The sequence below is a fragment of the Scatophagus argus genome, chromosome 20, assembly GCF_020382885.2.
Source record: "Scatophagus argus isolate fScaArg1 chromosome 20, fScaArg1.pri, whole genome shotgun sequence".
Lineage (NCBI taxonomy): Eukaryota > Metazoa > Chordata > Actinopteri > Scatophagidae > Scatophagus > Scatophagus argus.
The window spans coordinates 320576-333780 of NC_058512.1; the positions used below are offsets into that span (position 1 = coordinate 320576).

At 47.6% G+C, this 13205-nt stretch overlaps 1 protein-coding gene across 4 annotated transcripts; it reads right to left on the bottom strand.

Moving 5' to 3' along the window:
* Positions 1 to 2231: 2231 nt before the first annotated feature.
* Positions 2232 to 12550, bottom strand: lmbrd2b (LMBR1 domain containing 2b). Of its 4 annotated transcripts, XM_046375663.1 has the most exons (19): positions 11768 to 12202; positions 10566 to 10718; positions 10267 to 10473; positions 10069 to 10181; positions 9109 to 9207; positions 8861 to 9028; positions 7805 to 8015; positions 7653 to 7727; positions 7461 to 7574; positions 6188 to 6371; positions 5761 to 5942; positions 5330 to 5463; positions 5116 to 5221; positions 4947 to 5044; positions 4601 to 4704; positions 4460 to 4506; positions 4265 to 4379; positions 4057 to 4183; positions 2232 to 3842 (listed from the first exon to the last, which is right to left on the bottom strand). In XM_046375663.1, exons 3-19 carry the CDS (start codon positions 10438 to 10440, stop codon positions 3779 to 3781), a joined length of 2115 nt encoding a protein of 704 aa, XP_046231619.1. In that variant the 5' UTR covers positions 10441 to 10473; positions 10566 to 10718; positions 11768 to 12202; the 3' UTR covers positions 2232 to 3778. The 4 variants fall into 4 exon arrangements, with proteins under 4 accessions (XP_046231619.1, XP_046231620.1, XP_046231618.1 ...); XM_046375664.1 differs by lacking the exons at positions 10566 to 10718; positions 11768 to 12202 and adding an exon at positions 12318 to 12550; XM_046375662.1 differs by lacking the exon at positions 10566 to 10718 and having other exon boundaries at positions 11768 to 12200.
* Between the last annotated feature and the right edge of the window lie 655 nt (positions 12551 to 13205).

The following is a 13205-nucleotide window of genomic DNA, read 5'->3' on the forward strand; positions in this document are numbered from 1 at the left end:
TTGTTGCTTTTATTCTTTTCCTCCGTGTTTATTATTTGGACGTTTTTGACATTTTGTAGGTGTTCTACTCTTATTTTAACCTCATCTTAATGTTTTGCTAATCTGGAGCCTCACTTTAAGGCCTGAAGACTGTGGTTGATGAAGAACTGCTGTCAGGACTGTTTGATGTCTGCTACTCATTAAAACAGGAAGTGCAGAAGAAGAGCCTCCTCCTGGCTGTTGCTGGGAGACATCAGGAGAAGGAAGAAGCATACTGGGGGTAGCACAAGTGGGACAGGGGCCCCGTCTGTCCTCTGTGTCTGCGCTGATGGGTGGAGGCAGCGACGTGGCAGCGAGCAGCTTAATGCCAGCCCTGAAAGGGGTGAGGCAGGGCAGAGTGAAGGGGGAGGAATTAGGAGGCTGAGTGATGAGCTTGCTGTTGGTTCAACTCCAGATCTGTTTGGGTGGAGACCATCTGACAAGATGCTGCACCCTCAGAACACAGCGAAGATGTCAGTTTATTGTTGAGGTTTGACCTTATTTAATGTAATGTTAACAGATTATGGTGATGGTGCTGCGTGTTTCTGCAGTGTTTCAGGAACAAACACAAACAGACGTTTACTGAGGAAAGTTCAGCAGAAGCTTCCACAGGTCAAACAAACAGCTGCTGATGATTCAGTGAAGACAAACCGATTTCATTGCATCAAAGAGGACACGATTTAATGTGGAATAACAGAATGTGATGATGGGGGTTAAGAGGAAAGGAAACATATGAACATATATCCAAATATATGCAGAATGTATGCTGCGTGTTTGCCATATTTAGGGTCATATATATATATAGGAAATATATGACTTCTATATATCCACACATATGCCACAGTCAGGTGCATATATGTCATACATAATGCCTATATGTCACTTTATTTGCAAGTGATGTAATGTGCACATATGTTCAAACAGAATGTATTTATGATTGTACTTATTTTAGTTCAATGCAGATTGAGGTTTGCAGAAGAAAATTCAGTGTATAAAAGTGTCCTCACAGTCAACTCGATCGAACTACCGACTCACGAAGCCGACCGAGACACCGGGCTTAGAAGGCTACAGGGCTCGAGAGGGTGACGCAGCGGAGCGGGAAAACCGCGATGCATTGTGGGCTTTGAAAAGTGTGTTTCCGCCGGCTGCGGGCGTGACGTTGCTCTTGTGTTGTGTTGTTTTGTTTAAACAAGTTAAAACATGGTGCAAACGTGCTGTGACGTTAACTACCACAATCGATCACGTGATCGCTTCGGTAAAACAAACGACGGGCTGAGATTTTTCTCATTTCCAACGCGGAAGCAAAGCCGAGGACCTCGGAATAACTGTGTTCAGTGAGTAACAACATGTAGGTAAAGCAAAGAAACCCACGCCCTGTTGTTCTAGCTGACATGAGTGTGGATTTAAAACGTCTTTAAGACGCGAAATTGAAATAAAGCTCAAATAAATTGAAAGAAAACAAAATATCTTCAACTAAAAGTTGTCCTAACTCCAGACTCTGGCAATCCCACGTGGAAAGAAAATATATTAACATATATATTTTTTATCTATGCCACATATTTTCCAACATATGTGCACAAGAGTGTGTTGAGAGTCTTGCTGGTGTTGAAGCTCAGGATGCAGACAACAGCAGGGAGGCTGGCTGCTGTGGTCACATGATTTCACTGAAAGGCTCTCAGAGTCCTGAACCTGAGTCAGGACTCCACAGACTGCAGCGGATCACTCGGGTTTTCACGTTTTTCAGCGCCGTGTCCCGGCTCCGTCCCGATGCCTCGATCGTCCCAGGAAAACCAGGAAACCCTAATTTACACGGTCCTCAGACTTTATCATCAGATCAGATCAGATCAGAATTCCTTTATTAGTCATTAGTTATTGATAATCGTCACACACGATCTATAAGTTTTCAGTCTGACATCCCCAACACTGCCAGACCGTCTGCGACATGCGGTCTGCAGTCTACACAAAGCTTCAACCATCGCTGCAACCTGGCAACCCACAGTCCGATTCAAAGCTGCGTGTCCGCCCTGCACTCAGACAGACGGCAGGCTTCCCTCGGGACCTGTTCAGGTTGTGGTATGTTGTATTGACTCTATGTGGACGGATTTATAGGACTCTGATAATGTATCGTGTCATAAAGTCTGTGTTATAATGTGAGGCTCGATTGCTGGAGCAACGAGACGTGTAACGTTGACTCAGACGAAACCAGACGGGACCACAGTTAGTGTTATTTTATTGACACAAGACTGGCAGCAGAGTAAAACATACATCACCTCTAATTCACTACTGTCAGCTGATCCTGATCTACTGTTCACCTGCAGAGCCGGACAGAAAGGTGCTGAGGTCACGACAGACAATAAATATTCAGATATTCAGACAGAAAATCAAATACTTCACCAGCAGCTTGATCACACTGAAGCACTACTGCAATCAGGAAAGACATGGGGAGCAGGAGTTACCAGGCTGCAGTACAACCAATACCAAAGTACTCATCACTAATCTGATACAAAGGATATCATACAGTATATATACATGCAGGCACTGCACTCAGGTCAGTTTCTCCTCATAATGTGACACTGCAGTGAATTTAGAGAAGCTCAGCTGAACCTGCCAGCAGGATCTCTTCACCAACACAGGAGCTAATGCTACAGGCTAAACACTCGCAGCTCCACACCTCACTCATCTGTGTGTTGTGGCGCCTTGTTTCAACGTATAATCCTGAACATTTTCCTGAAATCCAAACCAGACACTTTACAGTTTCATTAGTGACAGCCATCCATCCATTTTCTATACCCGCCGGGTTGTAGGGTCGTGGGGGACTGGAGCCAATCCCACCTGATGGGCGATCAGGGTCACCCTGGACTGGTCATCAGTCAGTCGCAGGGCTGACACACAAAGAGAGACAACCACAAACACACACACACACACTCTATGTAGAGCCAATCAACCTAAAGGGCGTGTTGTTGGGACTGTGGGAGGAAGCCCACACAGGACCAGGGAGAACATGCAGACTTTGCAGTTTGATGCTAAGCTAGGCTAACGGTGCATTGTTGGACTGGTGAAATGTTTGGCTGTATGGAGACTGTTATGGCTTCTAACATGTAACGTGATGAAGAAGGTCAACGCTGAGCAGTAAATCTTCCTCCTGAGACAGGAAGCAGAAGTTGGACTCCGTTTCACCAGATAATGTTAAACTGAAAAACTGGATCTGTTAAATTCAGACCACAAAATTCAAACAAGAACATCGAGGCTGATGAGACCTCTTAACCTATCAGCTTAGAGAGCGTAATCTACCTAACCTACAACAGGAAGAAGCATGAGGTTAGAACTCTTCATCTTGGACAGACGTGGGCTTGTGATCACGGCGGGACATCAAAAGACAAGAAGGAGGATGTGAGGATGGAAAAGCAGCAGCACATGAAACTGATCAGTGACAACCAGATAAATAAACCCACAACATTTAAGAGAAAAAATAAGAACATAAATAAAGTCTACTTCATTGAACCTCTCGTTGATGTGGCGTGTGGACGTGCAGCTGCTGCAGACGTTTGTGAGCATGCTCAGACAGTCGGAGCGACTCTGCCGCCATGACAGGCAGGAGACACGAGCAGTTTGTTTAATACCACACGTTCAGCTGCTGACATGTGACCTGTTTGTTTTTAAGAACATGCATCTGGGGGTGACGGGGAACAGCCTGGTCATGTGGTACATTCACTTCCTGTAGATGGCGACGTTCACGTGTGCTCCAGTTTTTGGATCCCCGTCAGACGTCATCAAATATCCGTCCCCGAGACGACGACATGGACAAATAACGTCCCCCTGCGTGTCTGAAAGAGTTTCGTGTCAGTTTTTTTGGTTGTAAATGAAACATTTGAAAACTTTGGACACAAACTCCTCGTCTGATTGCTTGTCCGTCTTTTCTGTCTTTTGGTTTGTAAAGGACTTCATGAGCTCGTGGACACCACAGCGCATTCATAGGACCTGGACACCAGGCAGAGCACAGTCTCAGGTTCATCATTAAGAAAAGGACTTCTTGTTTACCTGCCGGCCTCCGAGTCCAGAGGATCGTCCGTCAGCGAGTCAGCGTTGAAGTCCAGCGGCTCGGCGTCCTGCAGCAGCTCGATGCAGTCCCTCTCTGCCCGACTTCCAGACCGAGAATACTTGGCTTCTGTTCAACAGAGACACTTTATGTTAACGCTCGATGGTTGTTTGTGTTGTCGGAGGTTTGTGCTGCTGGTGGACGTCTTACGTCTGTTGCTGCTGGACGTCACTGTGTCTGAGTAACTGGTCTCCTTCATTTCATGGCTGCTCCTGTTCCTCGCCGTGTATTCGTCTCTCGGGTTTCCATAACGCTCCTTCCACTCCTGCAGAACACACAAACAGACGCTGAAAGCCCGAACTGATGGATGTCAGTACTGATGGAGGACTGGATGTTTGTACTCACTCTCCGTCTGTTCTCGCCATCTTCGATCCTTTGCCGCTTCCTTTTCTCTGCCAACAGAGCAGCGATATTTGAGAGCTGATTTACAGTCTGACAGCACAATCCGCCTCCTGTCACTGTGACTCAGGTGCAAAGTGTTCTTACCCCGTCGGATCAGCTCCTTGCCCTCGTCGATCAGGTCAGAGGTCATCTCGCTGTCACCCACAAACTGCTGGAAGCCCAGAAGGTTCAGGCAGCGAGTACCCAAACTGAGGAGCAGTTTAACATACAGTACAGTTAAACATCTGCTCACAACAACCAGCACAAAGCAGCAGGTCTTCATGATACAAACCTCTAAATCACCAGAGAACATGGAAAATGTCCGTCACAGTTTGTCTGAGTCTGAGGTGACGTTAAACACATTCGGATCATGACTTGACATGACATCATGACTTAACTTCTCTGCGGTGGCATCTGGAGACGCCAACGAGCTCAGCAGATCAGGTCTCACCTGAAGTAGGTGGCGATGCAGAGGATCACGATCAGCATGGGGTAGTAGATGTAGAAGCCATTAGCAATGAAAGAGAGGACGCGCATGGATCCCATGATCTGAAAGAGAGAGACGAGTGAGACGACGGGCCTCGCCACCCTGACGCTGCACAGCGCTGAGGCTGACTCACGGAGGTGTAGGCAGTCTGCTCCTTCTGCTGGTGGGAGATGGCAGAGTCCATGTGGATCAAACCCAGGAAGTTCAGACACAGAGGAGGCGTCAAACGACAGAACAACCTGCAGATCGAACAGCCACACGTCTTCTGTCACGTCTCCTGACTTACGCTCGGACGCTTCAAATGTTTCTGACCCACCGGGGGTCGACACACAGCACAGAGGACTCACATGCCGCTGAACTGCAGGCTGTAGGCATCAGTCTGGTGATGGGAGGCCAGGTAGTAGTAGTTGAAAACCCGAATGCGGAACACGGTGGAGTAGACGCAGGTGCACAGGAAGAAGATGGTGACAAAGCACGCCATCTGGTGGACAGAAGTGTCATCACAAACCAGTCAGATAAACTGGTGGGGACTCCCGTGTGCTGTAAACAAATACTTTCTGCTGTCTATAATTGGAATCAGTGAATGAGTGTGTGTATTTCACGTATCTGAACACACCTCAGCACTGACTCTAATGTCTTTCACTTCTTCCATTTAAACATCACAGTGAACTCTGATCCTGTTTATCCCACAGTAACTAACTTCTCAGTTGTCCCTGAATGCATCAAATGGTTGTCAGTCGCTGCAGCAGAAGCAAACTTGTGAGAAAGGAAGACTCACCTCGATGTACAGGTAGTTGTAGTCTCTTTCAGCCAGCTGGATGAAGACAGCGAACAGTGAGAGGACGGGCCGGGTGCTGAAGAAGGTGCACTCAGACCAGACCACCGCCACGCTGAACAGAGTCAGGACCACAGACAGCAGCCGGTAAAACCAGCGCTTCAGGAGACACTCCCAGTACCATTCTGTAGGACCCCACACACACACACACACACACACACACAGAGAGGACATGAGACACCTCACGTCCATCTGATGTCTTTAAGAAGGAGCGTCAGCACATTAAACCAACTAACAAGCTGAATGGATCTTCTTCCACAGAAAACATCTGCCTTGTCGACGCTCTTCCTGCTGGTCACAGGATCCCCTGACTGCTCATGTGAACTTTCACAGACTCAGACGTGCAGGTCTGGAGGACGTCCTGACTCACCCACAGTTGGCGTGTACACGTATCTGCTGAACCAGCCGGACGGCTCAGAGGACGGGAAGCTGTGGACAAACTGGTGGGTTGAACTGGTCTCGTTCTTGGCTACATCCTCCAGGTGGATGGCCTGCTGCAGGAGGATCTGCCACTGGACCCGAGTCCTGTTGTGTCTCTGAACTGCGTAGATCACCTTGACACACAACACGGTTCAACATGTACAACTGGAACACACAACTGGGAGAACAAAACGAGCCCGAGCCGGTGAACATCCTGGCATTATGGGACCTTTTGATTAGATTTGATTTGATTTGGTGTAATCGTCAGATCTGGTCTGACCCACAGAACGGTTGCTGGTCAAATCACCTGTGGTCGGTCCTGGTGGAGTCGTTCCAACTGCATCTCTTTCTGGGCTGCAGTTGGAGATTTAAAAAAAATCCTCACACAAGACTTAAACCAGAGAACAAATCAACTATGAAAATTCATTCATTCTGATTGGATGTTGACTAATTGGTTGTCCATCTTGGCCTCCGCTCATCAACTACAACTTCATTTTGACACGGGGCTGATTACCGTCCATGCAGACATGGTGTGAGACTAATCATTTAATTTTCTTCTGATGAAATACTCCGTCTGTCATTACTTTGTAGGGCCGTACGGATCACTTGCCACGGATCGGCTGTGTTTTATTCTGGAAGGCGCGGAATAAAAAGATTACGGATTGTTTTTTATATTGATTGTTGTTTATGGCTACAGACACTTTCTTTTAAACATGGACATGTTAACTTCAAAGATTTCACTGGTGTTCAGTTTTTCCAAATACTTAATTGCACTTTATCTTTTAAATATGGACATGTTAAGTTCAAAGATTTCATTATTTTTTTTCTTAATACTTGATTGCACCTTTTTTTATATATGAGCATCCATCTTGAGTTCCAAGATTTCATTAGTGTTTTGTTTTTCTAAATAGTCAATGGGAAATGTTTGACATAAAAGTGTTATATTTATATATTTTTTTAAGTGTTTTGTATATGTTTTAATACATATATGTTTTGAAGTGTTCCACAAATAAATTGAAAGTTTTTTTTTTGTTATTCTGGTCTGTTTATTTCCTTTTAGTTGATCTGAAAAACGACCCGCGTGAATTTTGTGATCCGTTACACCCCTATTACTTTCTCTTTTTTTAATAATTAACAACAATAACAACATCCCATTTGTTTCAGGAGGCAGGTTTGAAAAGTTAAAGCTGCTGTGTGTTGTAAGGTGAAGTGCAGCCTCTCACCTGTTTGTGGAGCTTCACCAGGCTCTTCTCACTGGGGTAAGTGTTTTGTTTGTCATCAAAGTCTTCATAGTCATCCATGTTCCTGCCCATCTTCTCCTGGTAGTCCACCGGGCACTGAGGGGACAAGTCCAGCCGTCACCAAATCTGACCTCTGAACCAACACTGAGTGCTGTAAACTTTCATTCCACTTACTTTTCTGAGAATCGTGTCGATGTACTTCCTCAGCGGATGGTTGTACTTGATGGACTCACTGACTTTTCTCACCTCCTGTAAACCAGACCTCACAGTAAAAATGCTGAAACAAGCTTAACACGTGGCGCTAAGTTCAGCTGTCTGACGCCCACCTCCATGACGTCCTCCAGGTTCTCCTCTGCGTCCGCCTTCTCCGTCATCAGCTTGGACGCCTTGAAGTACGTCTTGATGAGCAAGTGTCCGTGTCGCGAGGCGTTCCAGTAGGAGCGAGGGATTTCCACCAGGCCGTAACCCAGCAGCAGGACCAGCAGGAAGAGGCCCCAGGTGTTAGCCGCTGTGATGCCGATGGTCTGCAGCTCGTACCTGAACCACACAGCACACCGCAGTCACACAGAGGGACGGCCTGTCCTCTGAAAAGACCCGAATGTCCTGACGATTCAAATTACTGCACAGAAACCCTGTGGTCAACACATCCTGACGTCTACGTGGAGTTTTGTTTATGCTGAAACTCGTTTTCTTCTACTACACGTCAGATGCCGAACTCATGATTATCCATAAATCGTTGAGTCTGTTAAACTGAAAGAGTCTCCTCAGTTTCCCAAAGAGACGTTTTCAGGTTGTTTCATCCGCTCAACCAACAGACTCTTCGTTTACTGTCAGAAATAACAAATAAAAGCAGCAGATCTTTACGTTTAAGAAACAAGTTGGCAACTAATTTTCTTTCAATGGACTCGTTGATTAATCCACTAAAGAATTAGTGGATTAATCAACGAGTCCATTGAAAGAAAATGCTGTGCTGCAGCTGTGGTGATATTGTACTTTTTACTCCAGTAGATTTATTTGACAACTTAGTAGTTACTTTTTAAAGTTAAAGTTGACTGGATGAAAGCAGATGAAAGCTGTGGTTTGTCTCACATTTCATTTAAATAGTTCAAAACCCAAAGAGATAAAATCCAATATTCCACTGAGAGTCAGAAATCTGAGAAAAGTCCAGGACTTAAACCGAACTTGTTTCTTATGTTCCACGTGACACCAACCGGATTCAAGATTCAAAGTGTTTATTGTCACGTGAACAGTAAGGAAACAAGTTCTCTGCACTGTGAACGCTGTTAAAGAACAACCAGGACACGACTCGTGTAAACACACACCGACTCAGTGGAATATCGTGTTGATGACAGTCAAACTAAAACCTCATGTAGTCCACTCACCAGGACAGGTGCCACTCCGGATGAACAGCCACGTATATGAGCAGAGAGCCGAAGATGAGCAGATAGGTCCCATAGTAAATGGCATTCTCGATCAGGGCCGTTTTAATCTTGCCGGTGATGGAGAAGCCTCCGGATCGGGCGTACGACTGCATGAAGGGCAGCAGCAGCCTGAAAGTTGGAACAGCATCAGTCTGGTCCTGGTTTTATTACACAAACACAACAAACCACGCGTCTGGACCCACACGGACCATGTGAGACACTGAGACGTCCAGTAGACCACCCTCCAGAACACAGGCATGATGCCATCGGGGATGTAGCTCCACGGCTTGTAACATGGCTTCGGTACGCTGCGGAAGAGAAGAAGAAGAGGAGGCTGTGAGTGGTGATAACACTGAACAGGCAGAACTGACAGCACCAACAGGAGGTTGTTATTCACAGGCTGCTGTTGGACACACACGGCTGGCTGATATTCATCGGCTGGTCACCAGGGGGAGCTCTGCCACCGCTGCACCAACAAAGAAGAACACTCGCTCACAGGGAATCTGTTTCCTCATCACATTCATGATACGTAACTGTGACCAAGTAGAGAACGAAGAGTCTGAATCCTGACTGACCTCATGCTTCATGTGAAGAGCTCAGCTGCACATTCACTTCACCTGTCGGGTTGTTACTTCCTCTTCCTCTCACTGCTTCAGACTCATCTTGTACGGTGGAGGAAATCCAGAGCATCTCCAGTGATTCAACTCACAAATCTCTGACTGACTCGGCACAGATGATGCCTGAGCTGACTGCTGTGTGCAGGATGGGCTGGTATGAGGTCCTGCCACTAGGGGGCGCCGCTGTGGATGTGGCCGTCAGCTATAGTCTCAGCAATACATGATGCGGCTTTAATTTGTCTGTTTGAGCAAAATGCTCCAAAGCCAATCTGCTCCAAAGACGCTTCGATGGTTTACTTCCGTGTGAGCCACCAAGTAATCTGCTTCCTGTCATCTGCAAACCCTCACTGAGGCCCAAAGCTCAAATCAGTCATTATTATCAATGCCTACCACTGTTTTTAACTGCCCACTGTGCTGCTGTAAACAATGTGAGTTTAATCTCATCTTATTAAAAGCTCTCATTAAGTAACAGGACGGTGATGACTGAAAACGCTGAACAAACGGGTCACATCAGCTCAGGTGAGTGCCACCTCTACCACGTCACATACTGACCTTTTAGTGGGTTTGACTGTTGCATTTGCTGTCGTGTGATTGGACGGTAATGGGCCACCGGTGGGAAAGAGTGTGTGCTTCTCATGGTCTATCTTGCACTGCTTGTAGATGGTCTGTAAGGAGAACACAGTGATCAGGTTTTGGCGGAGTGCGGTGAACCTGAGCAACAGACTCGTGATGTCTCCCTTCAGTACTGACCGTGCTGACGTCCAGCGGCAGAATGAAGACGATGAGGAAACACAGATACCAGGCCAGCAGCGTGCCGAACAGCACCATGCGCTGCTGCTTCCGGAAGTCTCCATATCGGTGCAGCAGGAACAGCGCCAGGAAGAAGACCACGATGATCTCGATACCGAGAGCCGCCCCACTCATCCCGCCGTGCTCCTCTCAGCAGCCGACAGAAACCTGCAAGACATCGAGCTCCACGTTCACATCTGGACTGCAGGAAACAAGGAGTCGCACAGACCGACAGGTAGGGCGACTCCGTTAGGACGCACCTGGCGACTGACAGGAGCTCAGTCTGGACCTTGATGCCTCTGATGCACGTCCCGTAATGTGATGAGCTACTGTAAGTGTGGCTGCCCCCTCTGAACGCGCCGTCACCTCCACCTGCCCCGAAGCAGCTGCTCTGCAGGTGAGCTGCACAGTGACTGGATGGACGAGTGAATAATAAGGTGTCTCATAAATGTACTGTATGTGAGGGGCACAGAAGAAAAAACCAAAGCAACGATGCTGACACGCTAAAAATATGTTTGAATAAGACAGATGAACCACAGGCACATAAGACTGAACCCTCATGTCCCGGAATGACGACAGACACGGGACTGTCCACAGAGGCATGTGGACCTGTAAACCATGAAGGGGTCTTTGTGTTGTCACACTGGGGGGTGGGAGTGCTGTGCCTATAGGCAGCCAGACGATTCAGGGCAAAGACCAGACGAGGCTCACACAGACAGAAATGAGCCACGAAATCCAAACTGCTGTTAGCTTTGAGTACAGTGTGAGCATCACACAGCAGGACAACACTGACACGCACACGCTGTCAGGAACTGAGGTAACCACGCAGCTCAGAGGCTGTAGTTTACTGGAGGAGGACACTGAGCAGCTGCACCTTCAGCTTTTCTCTGAGAAGGAACGAGTCTTGTTACTGCATGTACACGTTTAGAGGTCAGAAGGAGTTAAGACATCAGGCTCACATCTGGGGACTGCAGACCTGATGACGTGACGTCACTATCACCAGGGTTATTTTGTCCGCCTTTGGCTCCTCCCCTAAGAGCCACCTGGGACAGAGTGACAGTTTGACAGGCTGTGCTCTTCGGAACCCTTTACAATCAGCTCTGCGCGGTCCAGATGAGAGAGGACAGTCCGGCCCTGCTAGTCCCGCCTGAGTCCAGCCTGCTCTGCCTCCCTGCGACCATCTGACCGTCCGTGCCGTGCCGTGCCGTGATGTGAGACAGACACACAGACAGACAGGCGGCTGGGTGTTCATGTAAACGAGGCTGACAGACAGACGGACGGACAGGCCGTCGGACAGCCGGACGGGCCAGCAAAGGCACTGACTCACACCGAAATACCGCCTCATTAGCTTGTTTCGGGGAACATTCAGACGAAGCTCGCTTTACTCTGCCCGGTTACGTCGGCTAACACGACAGGTAGCTCGTGTTGGATAACCAGATCAGAGCGGAAACGTCAAGCTTACCGCGAGTTCACAGTTTGTTGTGCTGAGCCGTTCAGGGTTCTCTTCGGCCGGCTGTGGGACCTCGTTCGGCTGCGTTCACCACCAAAAACATCGGTTTCCTGGCTGGCTGGTTGGCAGCATCAGTCACATCCTGGTTCTCTACCAGGAGGGGCTCGCAGGACAGGCCGGTGACGTCACAGCCAGCAGACCGAGGCTCTGCGCGTGCGCAGTGGTGTGTTTGCGCTCTACCCGCTTCTTCTTTCATGCAATCCAGACTTTACTGTGCGTGTACTGCCCCCTACTGGATAAAACATCAATGACACTCTGAGATGTTCTGTCCTTCAGTGCTACGATTGAAGAGCTGTCTGTGTGCTGAATTTCCCTCGGGATCAATAAAGTATCTATCTATCTATCTATCTATCTATCTATCTATCCTTCCAAACCACAGTTGTTTGCTTTCATTCAGCAGCTCCTTCCAGCCGAATGGAATCAGTAAAGTCTTGAAAGTATCTGAGAAACATCACCGTCAGTGGAGGACGTCCACCAGGGATGTCCTGCTCCATAGGCTTACCTAGATCCTGGTTTAGTCTCTCTCTCTCAGCCTCTGGGGTACTCATCAATAATCATCTGTCATCAATAGTACTATCTGGTAGGAAATACATTTCAGTGTCTTCCTGACTGATGGTGATATCATGATAAAGGTTCATGTGACTGTCCTTTGGACGGATCAGGTCTAACTGAGTCTTTCTGTTACCATCACAGCTCTGGTCAACATCAGCTGTTTCAGGACGTCCAGAGGAGAACGCAGCCGTACAAAACATGACAGAGTGTGCAGCTTCGATCGACGTGCGATTAATGTTTCACACGTTTATCACGGAGCAGCTTGTGTTCGGTCCGGCCGATGAGGAAAGAGCCTGTTTTCAGGTCACATGTCCACATATGGTGCAGCCAGAGTCCTTATCAGAGAGCTGAACTTCATCGTTCAGTAGGTTTGTCCCTGAGCAAATATTTACATGATGATCCACCAAAAACCCAGCACTGAACTTAACTGTTCAGTTCCCGCTCGCAGGGCCAGCAGAGGCCAAAACAAGTCCCACCAGCTGACGCATAGTTTGATGTGGTGTAAAGTAAAAACTGATGGTTCTCAGCAGCGAAGATTAAGACAAGTTCAGCACCGACAGGAAGCTCCTGCTCGAGCCTGAACGCAAACCGAGTGCGGAGCGCAGATAAAACTGGCCAAAGCAACAATTTGAAAAATACTCCAACAAAATAAAAAGTCCTGCTTTCAAAGTAATGAAAGCCAGTGTGGGTGGGATTTACACAGAGAGGCTGAAGATGTTTTAGTGTCACTGGATGAATTAATTACTGAAATGTCTCAGTCTTCTTCGGTGTCCCTGTGAGAAACACGTGAGACCACGTTATGTCTTCCAGCTGGTCGCGTTCATCTCATCAGCCAATA